The sequence below is a fragment of the Giraffa tippelskirchi genome, chromosome 2 (assembly GCF_054371585.1).
Source record: "Giraffa tippelskirchi isolate mGirTip1 chromosome 2, T2T-mGirTip1v1.2.pri, whole genome shotgun sequence".
In the NCBI taxonomy this organism is placed as follows: Eukaryota; Metazoa; Chordata; class Mammalia; order Artiodactyla; family Giraffidae; genus Giraffa; species Giraffa tippelskirchi.
Genome location: NC_137276.1, coordinates 11,890,257 through 11,909,396, shown reverse-complemented (window position 1 = coordinate 11,909,396; position 19,140 = coordinate 11,890,257). Strand labels below are relative to the sequence as shown.

The 19,140-nt window shown below is 40.0% G+C and overlaps 1 protein-coding gene across 9 annotated transcripts in view; it reads left to right on the top strand.

The window, feature by feature from the left end:
* INPP5F (inositol polyphosphate-5-phosphatase F) overlaps positions 1 to 19,140 on the top strand; it is an 88,424-nt gene that overhangs the window by 44,746 nt on the left and 24,538 nt on the right. For 6 of the 9 annotated variants that reach the window (XM_081535933.1, XM_081535948.1, XM_081535958.1 and 3 more), the window contains 7 exons: positions 429 to 565; positions 11,990 to 12,118; positions 12,343 to 12,510; positions 12,626 to 12,682; positions 14,284 to 14,482; positions 15,114 to 15,293; positions 16,177 to 16,244. In XM_081535933.1, coding sequence (XP_081392059.1) covers positions 429 to 565; positions 11,990 to 12,118; positions 12,343 to 12,510; positions 12,626 to 12,682; positions 14,284 to 14,482; positions 15,114 to 15,293; positions 16,177 to 16,244 — 938 coding nt within the window. The remainder of the gene's footprint in view (positions 1 to 428; positions 566 to 11,989; positions 12,119 to 12,342; positions 12,511 to 12,625; positions 12,683 to 14,283; positions 14,483 to 15,113; positions 15,294 to 16,176; positions 16,245 to 19,140) is intronic. The other 3 variants (XM_081535937.1, XM_081535921.1, XM_081535968.1) reach the window with 3 other exon arrangements.

Below are 19,140 nucleotides of genomic sequence, written 5' to 3'. Positions count from 1 at the left end.
GAATACTGGAGTGGGTTGCCATTTCCTTCTCCAATGCATGAAAGGGAAAAGTGAAAGTGAAGTCGCTCAGTCGTGTCCGACTCTTCTCGACCCCATGGACTGCAGCCTACCAGGCTCCTCCATCCATGGGATTTTCCAGGCAAGAGTACTGGAGTGGGGTGCCACCTGCAATTCGGATGACCTAGGTTTGATCCCTGGGTTGGGAAGATCCCCTGGAGAAGGGAAAGGATACCCACTCCAATATTCTGGCCTGGAGAATTCCTGCATCTGGAGGATAGCAGATGGACACGACTGAGCCACTTTGACTTTGACTTTCACTTTTACCAAAGGATTGTGCCATTTGCATACTGTGTAACTCAGCTTCAGCTTGCTAGGACAGCAGTACCTTATATAGAAACCAGTCATTAAATATGACTTTTCTCTTTCAGATCTTCCATGGTGGCTTATTTTAATTCGGCAGAAAGCCTTGGTGGGCAAACTTCCAGGAGACCATGAGGTCTGTAAAGTTACCAAAATTGCTGTACTATCACTTTCTGAAATGGAACCTCAGGATCTTGAGCTAGAGGTAAGGTGAAAGTTTCAGGAAATTTCATGGCAACTTGATACAGGTATAATGGCAACTATAAGGATTTGATTTAATAGACCAGAATCACAGAGTTCTAGAGCTGAGTATCTTTAGAGTAATTGAGTCCTGTGGTTTTCAAACTTTGGTGTGGAACCTTTGTTTTAAAATCTATGAAAGCCAGTATGTAAGATGCAAAGAAGCAGAGTTGCACTGGTTGAGGTGGTGATGGGGGAAGAGCTTCTCCTTGGGGCCGTTCCTCCTTTGCCTTTGCTGGAAAGCCACCTCTGCTCTGGGAACCCCTGTGTGTGTTAGGCACTCAGTTGTGTCCGACTCTTTGCAACACCAAGGACTGTAGCCCCCCAGGCTCCTCTGTCCATGGGATTCTCCAGTCAAGAATGCTGGAGTGGGTTGCCATTTCCTTTTCCAGGGGATCTTCCCAACCCAGGTCTCCTGCACTGCAGGCAGATTCTTGACCATCTGAGTCACTATAGTACAATTTGAAAACTGATGTGGGGTGAGGAGAGTCAGGAAGGTTAGATTTAACTTCTGCTGTATCTTCTTTAATCTGTAGGTCTTGAAATTTTTCTGAAGCTATGTTTCTCTTATAATTTTTTTCTTAAAGTTGGGTTTTTTGTTTTTTTAAGGAAGAAGGAAAAAAAACAACCCACTGACCTATTAGACTTTCATTTTCTAAAAGGAAACCAAGCCCACAAGTTGAGTAAGTTAGGGCCAAGATAATGAGTTTGCCCAGGGCCAGTGTTTGTCTCCACACTGGCAGAAATAACCCATGAAAGCACTTGTATCATGTCTACTATCAGTGTGGGGTTGTGGCATCTAGGGGTGTCAGCACACTGTCACAGTCCTGGCCTATTTTGATCACTATGTGATGTGCCAGACAGGCCCTGAGGGTTAAATGGATAATCATATTTCATCCTTTGGGCCATCCTGTGAAGTAGGCACTGTTATAATCCATGTTGCACAGGTGAAGAGAGAAGGCTTGGCAAGGATTAATCACACAGCTGGCTTGTAGTGTATCTGGACCTGGACTTAGGCCGGCTATTCCTGTATCCCTCTGCTGGGCTTGCCTCCCTGTCACCTGAACCACAGGTAACAGGTAGCATAGTGTCCACTGCCCCACAACTCAGTACGTGTTTTCTCGGCTGAACCTTTGGGAAAGAAATTTGGGGACAGGGTTAAATTATTTTAAAAAATACGTACAGGCATATCTTAGAGATACTATGGATTTGGTTCCAGACCATTGCAGTAAAGTAAATAAATACAATAACATGAATTTTTTGGTTTCTCAGTGTGTATATGAGTTATGTTTATATTACACTGTAGTCTGTTAAGTGTACAAGAGCATTATGCCTAAAAAAAAATACATACCTTAATTTTAAAATACTATTGCTAAAATACTAAATGTGTTCTCAGTTACTTAGTTGTGTCCAACTCTTTGTGACCCCGTGAACTGCAGCCTTCAAGGCTCCTCTGTCCATGGGATTCTCCAGGCAAGAATACTGGAGTGGGTTGCCATGCCCTCCTCCAGGGGATCTTCCCAACCTAGGGATCGGACCCAGGTCTCCAGCATTGCACACGGATTCTTTGCCATCTGAGCTACCAGAGAAGGCCTCACCATCATCTGAGATTTTAGGGAGTCAGTCTTTTCACAAATGGTAGCAATAAACTTGTTCATTGCGAGATTGCCACAAACCTCTTGTTTTTTTTTTTTTTTCTTAAAAAGCGTCTGTAAAGCACAATAAAACAGGGTATGCCGTAACAATATAGTTATTTTTGTGCTTCAGATCTTTCTTTGGCAGTCTAACAAACCAATATTAAAATGAATTTAGGAGGACACTGATTCTCTGTTATAGGAATTAAAAAAAAAGATTTGAGTACTTATTTCCTTTGGTTAGTACTAGAGATAGAATACTATTCACTATTGCTGATCCTCAGACAAGTAAACTCGGTGGCAATTTGGCCTATTAAAAACAAGTGTTTGCAGTTTTTGTTTGCATTTTATTTTAGCAAAGAGCAGACTAAAAAATTGTACCCATTGATTAAGCCAGTAAACTTGTGTCTTTTGGATAACTGCTGACAAATGGAAAGATCAGCATGGCTTCCTGTCACCAGTCTTGGCCTTGAGGGTGAGCAGTCCTTGCATGCTGGTTTGAGCAGTGAGCTGGGGGCCCGGGCAGTTAGATTTAGAGCAGGGACCAGCTCCTCAGCACCTTGGTCACCTGTTAGTCATCAGTTTGCACATCTCGCACCCCCAACTCTGGGGAAATAAACTGTCCTCATCTAGAGACCTGCATGGGATGCCTTCTGGACTTTTCAGGAAGATGCTCTTCGTGGCCATCAGTCTGTATCATTTGAGATTGTTGTTGTCGTTCAGTCACTGAGTTGTGTCTGACTCTGCGATCCCATGGACTGCAGCACACCAGCCTTCGCTGTACTTCACCATCACCCAGAGTTTGCTCAAACTCATGTCCGTTGAATCAGTGATGGCTATCTAACCATCTCATCCTCTGCCGCCCTCTTCTCCTTTTGCTTCCAGTTTTTCCCAGAATCAGGGTCTTTTGCAGTGAATTGGGTCTTCACATCAGGTGGCCAAAGTATTGGAGCTTCAGCTTCAGCTGACTATTGTATAGATGGTGGGTGGTGGAGGGGGAGGAATCTTTAGGAAATAACATTTAATGGAATTTTAAAACAAAAAAAAAGTGGCTGTGATGACAGCTTTTTAAATGTCTTCATTTTGAAGACTTTTCCTTTTCTTTCTTGACACTCTTAAGTGAATGAGATCATCTTCACATACAGATGAAAATGAGATAGTCCCACATAGCTGAGTGTTTTTACAGTACTGTTGGACAATCTGAGCAATGGCATTTGCCAGGGTACTAAAAGTACAGTCCATGTTAAGAGCTGGAAATATATAATGACCCTTTAATTAGGGATAAACGTGATTATAGGTAAAGTATTTCCAGATCCCAATTTAGTGATAGTGAGGCACGGCTTTCTCTCAAGAGAATATAATTTTAGAAATTTGCATTTAAGCCTTTTTTCCCCTTTAATCCTGTTTTCTGTTAATGGAGCTTTATGACAGTGAACAATAGAAGAGCAAAGAACAGCTCTGTTGAAAATCACCAACTCTTTGCTTATTTTCTGACATATTAATTTAAATATTTGGTATTCTTATTCTAGTTTCCATGTAACGCCAATTAAAAAGAGCATTTAGAAGCATGATAAATTTTTGTGGGGCTTTTTATTTTTGATTATATAGTAAATTGTAACTGAGGAGGAGGAAAAATATTCTCCCACATAGAAATGATCACTGTCAATATTCTGGTTTTTAAAAACAATTTAGTTTTAATTGAAGGATAATAGCTTTAAAATATTGTATTGGTTTCTGTCATACATCAACATGAATCAGCCATAGGTATACATGTCCCCTGGTTTCCATTTGCCTCCAGCTCCTTGGAGGAGCAATATTTCAAATTTTCAGGGTAGTTTTTATATTTTGCATCTTTGCATATTTTTCCTACTTCTGTTAGTTAAAAAATTCTTGTTAGTTTTCATGACCATATGTATCTTATGCACGTAAGACTTTCTTAAATGAAGCTGATTCTTAGGTCTTCTTGAAAGTGAAAGTCGCTCAGTCATATCTGACTCATTGCAACCCCATGGACTATACAGTCCATGGAATTCTCCAGGCCAGAATACTGGAGTGGGTAGCCTTTCCCTTCTCCAGGGGATCTTCCTAACCCAGGGATTGAACTGGAGTCTCCTGCATTGCAGGCAGATTCTTCACCAATCCTGCCTTGCAGGTGGATTCTTTACCAACTGAGCTATCAGGGAAGCCTAGGTCTTCTTAGTATGTCTTTATAATTTGGACATCTGTGTCTGTGTTTGAATACCCATTGCTTTCTACCTTTCCCCTCAGGATCCCTGGGCTCTTTATTGTGGTCACTGTTCTCAGATTTTCTAGGACCTCATCTGTCTTCAAGCAGAAGCATTTTGTTTCAGAGTCAGGAATTAATAGAATTTCTAGTTTTCTACCCCAGTTGACTTTTTACTTTACTTGTATGGCTTATTATGTTTGCCAATTCTTAAAATACTTTTCATACTATACAGTTCATCCATTTAAAGCATATAATTCAGTGGTGTTTAGTATATTCACAGATTTGTAACCATCACTGCAGTTAATTTTAGAACATTTTCATGACTCTAAAAATAACCCTGCACTCATTAGCAGTCACTCATTTTCCTCCAAACCCCAGGCAAATCCTAGGCAACCACTAATCTACTTTCTGTGTCTATATAAATTTGCCTATTCTGAACATTTTTTCTACATGGCATAAAATATGTAGCTTTTTAAAGTGCCCAATTTATTTAGCACCATGTTTTCAAGGTTCATGCTTGTTGTAGCATGTGTCAGTACTTAATTTCTTTTTATCCCTTTGTATGGATATACCACATTATATTTATCCTTTCATCAGTTGATGGACATTTGGGTTGTTTTCACTTTGTGGCTGTTTATGAATAATATTGCTGTATATTTATATACAAGTTTCTATACATAGCAAAACTTGTACATTTGTGTATATGTTTTTGGTGGACATTGTTTTCATTTCTCTTGTGAGAAAAAGAAATTCTGTACCTAGGAATGGAATCGCTGGATTATATAGTAACTCTGTGTTTAACCTTTTGAGGATCTGCCAGACTGTTTTTCAAAGCATTGTGCCATTTAAAAAAGAAAAGATCTATGCAAGGATATGAAGAATCTTTGGAGTTCAGATAGATGAGAACATAGATATTCTTTCTTTTGGAAAAACATCCTTTAAAGTTTTATAGGCTTATGTTCCATGTCTGCATATCTTATTTGCTGTATCTCGTTGCTTTAATAGATAGCTGCATCATTTTCCATATTTGGTTTCCCATTAGACATCTGTTTAAAATTTTAGCTCCTGATGGACATAGATATCAACTTATAAAGTAAAATCATTTATTTTCCTTTCCCTATACAGCAGCAGCAGCAACATCACCCCTTAATCTTGGTTGTGAACAGTAAGTGGTTAGAGCAGTATAACTACTAGGGGAGCACTGTGGTGCTGTGGTTGTGGTTTTCTTTTTGAGACTGTGTGTATCGATGTTGTGATAAGGGCCTAAGCACATATTATGCAGAACTGACTGGGCCTCTGGAAAAGGGAAGGTGATCCTACTGTACACACTGTGTGTTGTAATCCCAAGAGCTCTGTCTAAACAAAGCATCTTAAAACTAGAAGGAAGTCTGAGAAGTTATTTTCTATATTCTTATTTCTTGGTAGGACTGAACTTAACCTTTAAAAAAAGATAGTGAACCTATTTTCAGTGCAGCAGTGGAGACCCAGACAGGGAACAGACGTGTGGACATGGTGCGGGGGTGGCGGGGAGGAGAGGGTGGGATGAATGGAGAGAGTAGCAAGGAAACATATACGTTACCATACGTAAAATAGATAGCGAGTGGGAATTCGCTGTATGATTCAGGGAACTCAAACCAGGGTTCTGGGGCAACCTAGAGGGGTAGGATGGGGTGAGAGGTGGGAGGGAGGGAGGGGACATATGTATACCCATGGCTGATTGATGTTGATATATGGCAGAAACAACACAAATTATAATTATAAAGCAATTATCCTTCAATTAAAAATAAATAAATTTATAAAATGAGATAGTGGTCATGCTTTCTTTTCTAAAGTTAACAGTATATGTACACTGACTGTCCCTGACAAGTACTCAGTCCTGTCTGACTCTTTGCAACCCCATGGACTGTAGCCCACCAGGCTCCTCTGTCCATGGGACTTTTCCAGGCAAGAATATTGGAGTGGGTTGCCATTTCCTTCTCCAGGGGATCTTCCTGAACCAGGGATCGAACCTGGGTCTTTTGCATCTCCTGTGTTGGCAGGCAGGCAGATTCTTTACCACTAACTATATATATGGATGATTCTAAAATATTCATTGAAAATTTTTATGTTTAAAGTAATTTTAAATTTCTCTTTAGAAAAATCAACTTTAATAAGAGAGATGGTGTCATGACTTTATGCTCTGCTGTGCAGATCCTTATCTGAAACCTTTGGGGCTGTATTTATTTTAGAATTCAGGTTTTGAGGGCTCTGGGATGTTACCCTATGATACTATGCATTCATACTTCTTAAAGAATCATAACAAATATTCATTCTGAGGAAGGTAAATGTTAACTATAAATAGCCTCATGTCTCTTTTGGGATTATTTTATCATTAGATGAGCTTGTAGCAAACTTTAAAAATAAACTTTCAAGTTTTAGCATTTTTTGAAGTTGTTGGTAAGGAAGTTAAGGGATATTAGGCCCCTGTCAACTCTGTTCCAAGCCCAGGAGGAGTGTAGATTAAAAAAAGAGAAAAGAAAAACAAGGAAGACATTGCCAGGCCTAGAGGGAAACTGCATCTTATCTTCATGGACCAAAAATGGAATAGTAGGTCAAATAGAGGCCATAGGCCTCCTAGGTTCTGGATCCATAAGCAGGCAGTGGTGGGTGGAGATTTGGTCCCTACACAGTGAAAAAAAGTGAAAGTGTTAGTCACTCAGTCTTGTGTGACTCTTTGCGACCCCATGGACTATAGCCAACCAGGCTTCTCTGTCCATGGGATTCTCTAGGCAAGAATACTGGAGTGGGTAACATTTCCTTCTCCAGGCAATCTCTACACAGTAAAGGGAACTAAACGGAAACCTGGAACCCTGTTCAGTACTTGAAGCCTGGTGCTAGAGTGGACTCCCCAGTTCGTGAAAGGAGGCTGTTAGGTTTTCTGCTCTAAGTGGGATGATTGTGTATAAAAGAATTCTTCAGTCTGTTAAGCCAGTAGCACCTCCCTTGAGAAGTAATGGTTTAGGCAAAAGATGCGGATCTGAATTAACACAATAACAATGAACATGAAATACTTGAGGTTGATAGGAGAGACTTTACCAGGGAGAGTAAAGGAAGATGACTCGAAGGTTTCTTGCTTAAGCTGTACAGTTGGTGGTATTGCCTGAGATAGGGCATACCAGAGAAAGAACAAGATTTGTGAAATAGACGTTGTTCAGTTTTGGAGATGCTGAATTTGAGAGACTAGTGTCAATAGTGGGGAAACGTTGTATTTTTGGGTCATGAGCTCAGAGCAAAAGAGTGGAGTTAGAAATGTGGAGTTAAACATACTAGTAGTTAAAATGAGGATGTGTGTGTGTGTTAGTCGCTCAGTCATGTCCGACTCTTTGCGACCCCACGGACTGTAGCTCACCAGGCTTCTCTGTCCATGGGATTCTCCAGGCAAGAACACTGCAGTGGGTCGCCATTACCTTCTCCAGAGGATAGAGGATGAAATTTTTTCAGCAGAGCATGAAGGATGGGCAGAAAGCTCAGGATGGAACGTCAGGAACCACCATCATGTTTAGAGATAGAGACGCTAGACAGAGAAGGAACAGTCAGAGTTCTGGTAAGAGCCCAGAGAGACAGGTTTCATGGGGACAGAGGAAGAGACAGCAGGAAGTGATCATTATTGCCACATTCTTTGATTTGTCCTTTTCAGAGTGGCATTGGGGTGGGGTGGGCGGTCCTTGTTTCACTCTGCCTCAGGAATTTCATTGGGCCGTCACTCCTTGATCTATCCCAATAATACTAGCATCCTCACAGTTCCAAGGACTGTGATTTCAGGGTTGAGAAATGATTAAAAAAAAAAAAAAGATTCAGTAAGCTTCAGTAGTGTTAAAAGGTGGTAGGAAAGGGGCCAGTAGAGAGAGGTTGCAATAGAGTAAAGGGGAGTGAATGACAGGACAAGGTCCTAATCCTTAAGGGGAGACAGTGGGAAGCTAGCTTTGCAGAGAAAAACAACTCCCGTCCTTTTGCAAATGAGGAGAGTGTGGGTGCAGGCTGGGTGTGCTGCTACAAGATTACTTTAGAATAGCTAGATATTTGAAATCATCTTTGATGTATTCCTTGGGGGAAAATCTTGCTGGCTTGAATGCTGTTAAGGAATAACTGTATCTGACAGATGCATAATATTCTGTTTGAATATTAAAATTGTAATAACTTATAACTAGGTTTGAGGCATGTTTTCAGATTTAAAAAAAAAAAAAAAATGCAGCAGCAACAGGGGACTAACAGAGCTTCTTGGTTGTCCCAGGAATTCTGCACTAACCAGCGTCGAGGGGTGTGAGGTGTATACGTGGAAGAAGGGAAGTGATGGTTTCCCAAGACTACTCTTATGACCTATGTGTGAATCTGGAGGTTACCACTTCACATTTGTAACATCAGTGCCCATTCATTCATTTAACAAAGGTTTTTTTGTGACCTCCTGTACCAGGTACTGCTAAGGCCCCTGGAGATATGAGCCAATAAAGCAAAGGTCTCTGGTGAATGTAGGCAGGCAATAAACATTAACATGATTATGTTATGTCTTATGTTGAAAAGTAACCCATGCTATGGGAAATAAAAGTTGAGTGCAATAAGAGTGATGGGTGGAGTGCCAGGGGCGGGGATTATGGTGAGATATCTCGGGAGATATCTGGACGGCATCACCAACTCAATGGACATGAGTTTGAGCAAACTCTGGGAGATGGTGAAGGACAGGGAAACCTGGCGTGCTGCAGTCCACGGGGTCGCAAGGGGTTGGACACGTCTGAGCGACTGAACAACATTTGGGAAGAGGATGATGAACAGCTAGAACAAAGGCCCTGAGGTGGAAGTAGCCCTGCCGTGTGGGGAACAGCAGGTAGCTGATGTGGGTGGAGCGGAGGAAGCAAAGGGAAGAGAGCCATAGGAGAAGAAGGCAGGGGAGGAAAGATGAGGGTCTAGTTTTGGATATGTTGAGTGTGAGGTGCCTGATGGAAATCGGGGTGGAAATGTTGGCATTTGTGATTCTGGAATTTGGGAGAAGTGCAGAGCTAGAAATATACTGTTGAGAGGGAAGGATTGGTATGTCGATGGTATTTGAAGCCAGGAGACTGGACGAAATCGCTGAGAAAGTGAATGCAGATAAGACTGAACCTGGAGGTGCCAAGATGTTAGGAAGTGAAATGGTTGGGAAGGAACCAGTAAAAGAGGTAAAGAATGCCAGTGGAAGTCAGGTGAGACAGTGTATCAGAGAGGACAAGGGACAGAGGAACTGTGTCAGATGCTACTGAGCAGTTAAGATGAGGACCAGGAATCTGCCATTGCGTTTAGCCAAGAAGACCACATGGGTCACACTGAAGATAGGTTAAGGTGGGGTGGTGGGGGCCAAAGCCAAGTTGCAGCGTGCTGGCAAGAGAAGAGGAGGAGACGAATTGGAGGCAGTGAGGGTTGTAAAGAAGTAGGATCCTGGCTGGCACAGGAAGGTGTTAGAGGAGAGAAATATCAGTGTGTTTCTGTGCTGGTCGAGTGATCAGGCAGGAAGAAGGGAACAGAGAGAATTGCTGGAGCAACATCCATATTCTTGATTCCCTCTCCTTCCCCATCATGTCATGATCTGGTTAGTTTTGCTTGTGTGTTTGCTAAGTTGCTTCAGTTGTGTCTGACTCTTTGGGACCCCATGGACTAGAGCCCACCAGGCTCCTCTGTCCATGGGATTCTCCAAGTAAGAATACTGGAGTGGGTTGCCATTTCCTCCTTCTGGGGATCTTCCTGACCCAGAGATCAAACCAGCATCTGCTGTGGCGCCTGCATTGCAGGTGGATTCTTGACCTCTGAGCCACCCAGGAAACCCTTGGAGAAAATTTAAGTTAGTTCGGGTTTCAGCAGGATGACTGTAGATCTTTTTTATTCCCCTTTGGTTCCCTTGTCTTCCCTTGCTAGGCCAGGAGGAGTGTAAAGTTGTAGTCATGTTGTGAAACCCATGTAAACTGAGTGTTTGATAGCCAGAGCTTTAAAAAGACATAAAACCCATAAGATTGCATTACATCTAAATTCTTGGTTCAATTATCAGTCTCCACTTCCAATCTGATAAAACAGGAACAGCCTCCTTCCTTTTTTAAAAAAATAATTTACTATCAGAACTTGAATTAGGGCTTCTCTGGTGATTAAGAATTCGCTTTGCAGTGCAAGGGACACAGGTTCAATCCCTGGTCTGGGATGAGCCTGTGCTCTGCAACAAGAGAAGTCACCACAATTAAACCTGTGCACCACACCTGGAGAGTAGGCCCAGCTCGCTGCAACTAGAGAAAGCACCCCCCCCCCCCCCCCCGCCCAATACAGCAGTGAAGACCCAGCACAGCCAAAAATAAATAATAATTAAAGAAAAATAAAAAACAGCTTGGACTAGTTTTTGCTCTCCTTGTTTTTCTCATCCTGTTTATTATCTAGTAATAGTTATTTTGTAAGTAAGACACAAGTAATAATAAGCATATAGTAAATGTTACCTCCTAACAGGGTTCTGCCACTTAGTACAGCAGTAAAACCACTGTATTGAAAAAATGGAATTAGTCTGCATATGGTTAATAGAATCCACGTGTCCCCTTCAGAACGTTTGGTTTGTGTGTTGAGTCACATGAAATTATATGTAAAATGCTCAACTCTAACCAGATAGTCGTCTCTAGAACCTTTGTGCCTTTCTCTTGGCTAAACCTTTCCATCCTCTTCCTCACCTTTGTGGGTTAGACTGCTCATTTCCTGTAGCTCCAACTTTTTGGTTCTCCAAGTTTAATCCCTGGACCCAACGAGTGTGTTTTTATGCTGATTTCATCAGTGTGTGTGTGAGGATAGAAGGGGAAAGAGTAGTTGAAATGTCCAGAGTGTAAGATTCCTAATAGAGCAGACTCTTGGCATCTTCTCACCCAAAACACTGCATTAGCTAGCATTAATGTTTAGCACAGATTGCTGTAAAGAAATGTTCCTAGAGCATAGAAACTGTATATTGCACCAATTTTAATTTTGTGTGCCTGTACCTGCTCAGTGCGCTTCAGTCATGTCCAACTCTTTGCAACCCCATGGATTGTAGCCTGCCAGCCTCCCCTTTCCATGGGGTTATTCATGGCAAGTATACTGGAGTGGGTTGCCATGCCCTCCTCTAGGGGGATCTTCTCCACCCAGGAGCCTCCTGTGGCTCCTGCATTGGCAGGCAGATTCTTTGCCACTGAGCCACCTGGGAAATCTTAGATGCCAATTTTTAAAGCATTGATGAACCCCAACCAGAGCATTTTATTCTTCAGTTACATTAGATAAGAACTTACTATAAACCCTAAGTATATCCTGCCCTGTATTTTTTGCTTGTGCTCTGCTGTAGCTTTCTAATCCTTGAAACCACAGCTGTATTTTCTAGTATCAGTTGACTACTTGGTCATTTTACTTGCTCTTGAGGTGTTAACCACACTGCTTGAGCAACAGCTGCACTTGTGCACTCATGCTAGAACATTTAGCAAGCAGATATTAGTAATAATGAATTCTCTTTCTCTTCCTAATTATGTAGCTCTGTAAGAAGCATCATTTTGGAATTAACAAACCAGAGAAGATTATACCATCTCCTGATGACTCAAAGTTTCTACTGAAGACCTTTACACATATTAAATCCAATGTGTCTGCTCCTAATAAAAAGAAAGTAAGAGTTTGATTGATATGGGCTTGGAATTCATCTTTGATTAGTTTTAAATGGAGGGGCAACTTTCCTGCTAGGAGACTTATTTTCAGACTACTCATCATCATAAAGCACTGTCTCTGCATGTCCTTGGGATTATTTTTCACTTTTCTCCTAGGGAGTTGTGTGGTTTCCATACAATGCCTTGCATTTAACTCCTGCAGTAATAGTAGATACATTTCTTCTAGGTTAAGGAAAGTAAAGAAAAGGAGAAGCTGGAGAGAAGATTACTCGAGGAGTTGCTGAAGATGTTCATGGACTCGGAATCCTTTTACTATAGCTTGACCTACGACCTGACCAATTCCGTGCAGAGGCAAAGCGCTGGGGAGAAGGACCCCCGTCCCCTCTGGCAAAAGGTACACCTCACAGCTCAGAGCCTGGTTTGCCCCAGAGAATTTATGGACCTGTTCGGCCTCTGTGGGAAAACTGAAACCACATGTTTCTGATCTATTTGTTTTCTACCTTTTTCAGGTTGATGACCGATTTTTTTGGAATAAATATATGATACAAGACCTTACTGAGATTGGTGTGAGTAGTTGTTTCTGAAATATTTTAATGTAGTTATAATTGTTAAGCAAATATTTTTAAGTTGTACTAAAAGAAATTTTAAAACTCACGTAATGTTTTACCCTGTAGAATGGAAATCATTTAGCTAAGGAAAACCAAGGTACTGTTTTAAGGCGGTTCACAATTCAACTGTATGGCCACAGACTTATCTTTTTAGCAGGTTCCCATAGGACATTCGTAATTTAAAGCTATGGAACTAATATCCATAGAGTTCCTCTAAAAGATATTTTGTTTTTACCCATTGGAAATGTTGAAGCCCAGTTTTCCTTTAGTGAGATAGTGAAGTGAAGTCTCTCAGTCGTGTCCAACTCTTTGCAACCTCATGGACTGTGGCCTGCCAGGCTCCTCCATCCGTGGGATTTTCCAGGCAAAAATACTGGAATGGGTTGCCATTTCCTTCTCCAGAGGATCTTCCTGACCCAGGGATCTAACCTAGGTCTCCTGCATTGCAGGCAGACTCTTTTACTGTCTGAGCCTCTAGGGAATCCCAGTTATTAAATGTTCCTGTTTCCTCATTTGCATTTATTGCTGGAACAAAATTACAAATAATGAGAATGGTAATGAAAATAATGAATGTGGATAGATCCTTCGCCTCACTGTTTTCAACTCTAATTACCTTCCTGAGATCCTGTCTACAGGCTCCATAAAACAGAACTGTGAGGGGACTTGAAAGATATGGTTGTTAAAAAAGGGGTGGATTTGAAGTTGATGCTAAGATCAAGGGTAGATACAGACATGGAGACAGGGGAGAAAGAGGGACAAAGAACAACTTCTCTGGAGCACTTTTCATCCTTTATTGGCCCTGGATACAGTCAGTTGAGAAATCTGAGTATTCTTAGTATCAAAGACTATGAGGAGATTTTTGCCTTTAATTAATACTTACCTAATTACATTGGATGACTTTTTAAAATATTTATGGAAATGGTTTTCTTTTTTTTTCGATTCATTGACTGCTTAGATTTTAGCTGGGCACAAAGCAAGACTTTGTCTAAACTAGAAAGTAGAATAGACCTTTGCGTTTCATAACTAAGTGATCAGAGTTGGTTTTATTAAAGGCTTAATACAACTGTGAGTTGAAAAGCAACTTTTAAGCTATATCTTCTTTTATACCAACAGGAATAACCATACTAGCTACATTTGTTAAATCCTTATTATCAGCAGGCAGGCATTTTAGATTTTACTCATTTAATCTTCACAGTAACCTTATGAGGTTGTGGTCTTATTTCACAAGGCAGAATATCTGGAGGCCTGGAGAGGTTAGGTCAGTCTCCTGAGTGAGGGAGTAAGTGATGGAGCCTGAATTTGCTCCCAGCCATCCAGCTCCTATGCTCTGGTCCCTCGCAGGCAGCTCTTCTTGAATGACCACCACAAAGGAAATGAAAGGCTCTGCCCGCTCCCTCCCCTTATTCCGCAGTGTTCTCCAATAAGCAGAAAATATGATTGAAGAATGGAAGGTTTCTGCTTCTAATAAGCTAGCAAGTATGTGATGTCCACTGCTTGGATTTAAGGAAGTAGCAGTGCTGTACAGAATAGAAGTAACATGGTGTTCATATTATTTTCAGACACCAGATGTGGACTTTTGGATCATCCCCATAATCCAAGGTTTTGTGCAGATTGAAGAGCTTGTGGTGAATTATAATGAGTCATCTGACGATGAGAAAAGCAGCCCAGAGACCCCGCCTCAGGAGTCCACCTGTGTAGATGACATTCACCCCCGATTTCTAGTGGCTCTCATTTCACGCCGAAGTAGACATAGAGCAGGTAAGTGGCGGGCTGTGTAGTGTGCAAATCAGATCCAGGCGAGAATGGAACATCGCAGATGAATTGAAATGCTAATGGCAATAATGGATTTGTAAAAACAGTTAGCTTCAAAGTGCTCAGTGACTCTCAATAGTGTGGTATAATTGGGGACCAATTTTTTGGAGAGAAGTGAATGGGAGAGTGTTACCAAAAGGGGAAAGAAAAGGAGGTATATTGTGGAAAAGAGCAGAAAGTCACTTGGGATGTGCTTCTAAATACCATTGTTCCTACTGACAGCCTGTATCACTGTAATAAATCCTTAGCGCTAGCACCTTTGGGAAAACCCTCCTCTTTTAGTTCACAGGCATTATCTCAGCTTCAACTTTTAAAAAACTGGTGAACACAGGCATGATTTGGGGTAAGTTGGTTGATACTGTGCTGCCAAGCAGTTGCATGTTAGATCCCCAAGGCTATCCTGAAAGACACAAATTTTTTTAAAAACTTTTTATTTGGTATCGGGCTGTGGCCAATTAACAATATTGTGATAGTTTCAGGTGAACAGTGAAGGGGCTTGGTCATCCATATACATGTATCCATTCTCCCGCAAACCAGACTAATTTTTAAAATTTTTGCTGTTTTAATTTTTTTGTAGGAATGCGTTATAAGCGAAGAGGAGTGGATAAAAATGGAAATGTTGCAAATTATGTGGAGACTGAGCAGTTAATTCATGTGCATAATCACACTCTGTCGTTTATTCAGACACGAGGCTCGGTGCCTGTCTTCTGGAGCCAGGTTGGGTATAGATATAATCCAAGACCTCGGCTGGACAGAAGTAAGCTTGTCAGTTATTTGGTTTGCAAACGATGATTTCAGAGGAGATGTTTTTAAAATCCTAGATACTTCATAGGTTTGGATTTATTTTGCCAGATAGTTCATTTAAGACAGTAGCTGGTACACCGAGATTTAATAGTAATATAATAATCTCAAAAGCATTAATAATAGTGGTTGCTGACAATTTAAGTAATTAACAATAAAAAATGGCAAAGTAGAGTATCTCATAGCTTATTTCACTGATTTTAATTTGTTGTTTCTTTGAGAATACTTTATTACAATGCTTAATTTTGGAAAAGTATAAATATAGCCAGTATGTGTAGAAGCAGGAAATACCTTAACGAGACAGCGTCTTCACGGAATAAGTAGAATCTCTTTTCAGGTGTTTGCTGTGAAAGGTTTGTTGTTCGAAATATTAAAGATTTAATTTCTTCAAGTATTTTAACCAGAATAGCTAAATTGTATTAATCTAATTAGATTACTCAAAGGAGCTGATTTTAAAATTGTTTACAGAATATTTTTCACTCAAAACTTAATTCATGTTTGTGAGACTTCAGCAAACTTTAATTTTTAATATCCTTGCTTTAAGGGGTTTTTATTAATTTATTATAAACTACATGAAACCTTTTCTGACAAATTGGTTGACTATATAAATAAATGCCATCGTTTCATAGTTGACATCTTTAGTATGTTTCAGTTTAATCTAATTGGGGAAAAAAGAAATCAAATCTTCAGCTTAGCATTTCATTTTAAAATGCTAGTTTTAGACAATCTTAGTTACATTTGGGCTGTTAATGTATAAAGGAAGAGTAAAGATGGAATAGACGCTAAGCTCTGTCTTAAACATGGGAAGGAAAAATAGATTTTGTATCACTTCTTTGTAGGTGAAAAGGACACGGTTGCCTATTTCTGCGCCCATTTCGAAGAACAACTGAAAATTTACAAAAAACAGGTGGGATTTCATCTGTAGTAATAAGTGTTCCTTCATATTTTTAGAAATGGTTGTGCATCTGTTTAAATTTCATGAAGATAACAACATACGGCTCATAATTAAGTAAAACGGCATTTGTCATGACGTTAAGAAACATAAGCTAAGAGTAGTCTTAGTATTCTTTAACAATTATCCAGTCAGCTACTTTAGACTTCAGATGAGATTAGTCTACTATCTGTTATCCCAATCTGAGATATATCTAGAGTAAGATATGAAAGGCATCTTTCAGGTCCACCTCTTTGAGATAACAATTAGAAATATCCTTCAGTATCTTTTTTTTCTCTGAACACCTTTCTTATGTATTCATACAGTCAATATGTAGATACGTGAACCTATAAACCAAAATCATTTGAGAACTGTTGGGTGAAATACAATTTCAATAAGATGACCAGATTTCATACAGATTAATATAGAATAATCAGTGACTTTTCTTATCTATTAGCAGTGACCAGTCTGAAGTTGTAATGCCATGGGATGCATTTTTATAATCACAGCACAAATAAGAAGAAATAGCCTAAAATCTATTGAACATACAAAAAAGATAGCATATATGTGAGGGGGGTGTGGTGTTGGAAGGGAAAGTCTACCAGAGAACATAGAAGAAAACCTGGATAAGCGGAGAGAAAATACTATGTTTCTGGAAGAAAAGACTCAATTTGAATAGACTTCAGTTCTTGCAAAATTAACATATAAATGTTTTGCAGCCCAAAGACAGTCCCAGCAGGGAAATAAAAAGGAAATCCTCACATTGGAAAAAATTATGTAAAGTGTGAAAAGAAGAAATAAAGGCAGGTAACTGGGGAAATGAGAACTGCCACACATTGCTGGATATCAAACCAATCAATCCTAAAGGAAATCATTCCTGAATATTCATTAGAAGGACTGATGCTGAAGCTGAAGCTCCAGTACTTTGGCCAACTGATGTGAAGAGCTGACTTATTGCAAAAGACCCTGATGCTGGGAAAGATTGAGGGCAAGAGGAGAAGGGGGCAAGAGAGGATGAGATGGTTGGATGACGTCACCATCTCGGTGGACATGAGTTTGAGCAAACTCTGGGAGCTAGAGAAGGACAGGGAAGCCTGGCGTGCTGCAGCCCACAGGGTTGCCAAGAGTTGAATATGATTTAGCAGCTGAACAACAGTGATATTTCGCTGGGAGGAGCATAAATTGCTGTGGCCATTTTTGAATGGTATTATCAATCAAAATGAAATATGCTTATACTGTTAGTATAGTAATTTGCTTTTTGGCCCTACATGCCATATACAGAAATCAGTTCCAGATAGATATGGATCTAAAGATGAAAGGTTAAACAATAACCTTTTAAAGGAAAATATTGCATATAGACTATCTTTCGACCTTGAATCTTAAACAAGGTTTTAAAAGAACGAACCATAATAAAAAAGTAGACTTGACTAAATTTTTAATGTTTATTAAAACTTTATTGAATTATCATATATTTTCAATATTAAAACTCTACAAGTGTTATTTATTAAAATGAAATAAGATTTTAAAAGTACCAACCATAATGAAAAATTGATAATTTGGCTTTAAAGAACTTCTTGATTATTAAAAAGCACCGTTAAGAGAATGGAAAGGCAATTCAGAAAGTTGCAGAAGACATATAAATGACAAAGGGTTTATAGCTAGAGTACATTAAGAATGCCTTCAAATTCATAAAAGGTGTACAACCCAAAGGAAAACTGGACAAAAGACTTGAGCAGATTCTTCATGACAAAGGATAGTCCAAGTCCAATAAACAGAAAAAGGTACTCCACTTTGTTAATCATTGGGGAAATGCAAATTAAAACCACCACTCACACGAGGATGACTAAAATAAAAAAGATGGAAAATATAAGTTTTGTCAAGGATATGGAGCAGCCATAACTCTAATACAAATTAAACAAAAAACTTAAATCTCCCTGAGAGAAACATGTTCGATCAAGGAGGCGTGTATAAACCTCCTTTATTGCAGCATTAAAAAAACCCTAATTGTTCATTAGGCATTCAATGGATAAAGTACAGCATATCTAAAGTGTTGAATACAAATAGTTAAAAATGATGGGATGAATCTATGTGTACTAATGTGAAAATATCTTAAAATCATATGATGGAGTGAGAGGAAAACTATATAATAGCATATGGCATGTTACCACTTAAAAATCCCACAAAACAAAACTGCTGTTTATACATATGCAGTCTCTTCCATATATATGTGTGTTCTCACCTACATATGGCTTGCACATTTTTTTAGGGACATGCTTAGGTGGCCTGAAAGGGTACACTTCAAACTTGTAGCAGGAGTTACCTTCAGGGAAAGCTGTGGACTAGGTGTGCTCAGGAAGGATGTGACCTTTATCCACATTTGAATTTTTTACAATCTGAAAAAATTTTCATGTATTTGCAGTACGTGTAGTTATAAGTAGTATTGTAGGCTTCCCAGGTGGCTCTAGTAGTAAAGAACCTGCCTGCCAGTGCAGGAGACACAAGAGATGTGGGTTTGATCCCTGAGTCGGGACAATTCCCTGGAGGAGGAAATGGCAACACACTCCAGTATTCTTCCCTGGAAAATCCCATGGACAGGGGAGCTTGGCAGACTGCAGTCCATGGGGCTAAAGAGAGTCCGACATGACTAAGCACAACAGAGTCAATAAGTAGTATCACCTACTTACAGTGGTAACACCTAATCATTATAAAAATTGAAGTAATACTGAGGTATGTAAAGAAAGTAGAAGAAATAACCTCTTGACCACCCTTGTGCCTGCTCCCTGTTGACTTTCACGACCTGTTTGTACACATCAGTCTTAAGGGCATAGGTATTAGCAGTCACCTGTTCCTTTCTAACAGTACCCCAAGGGTA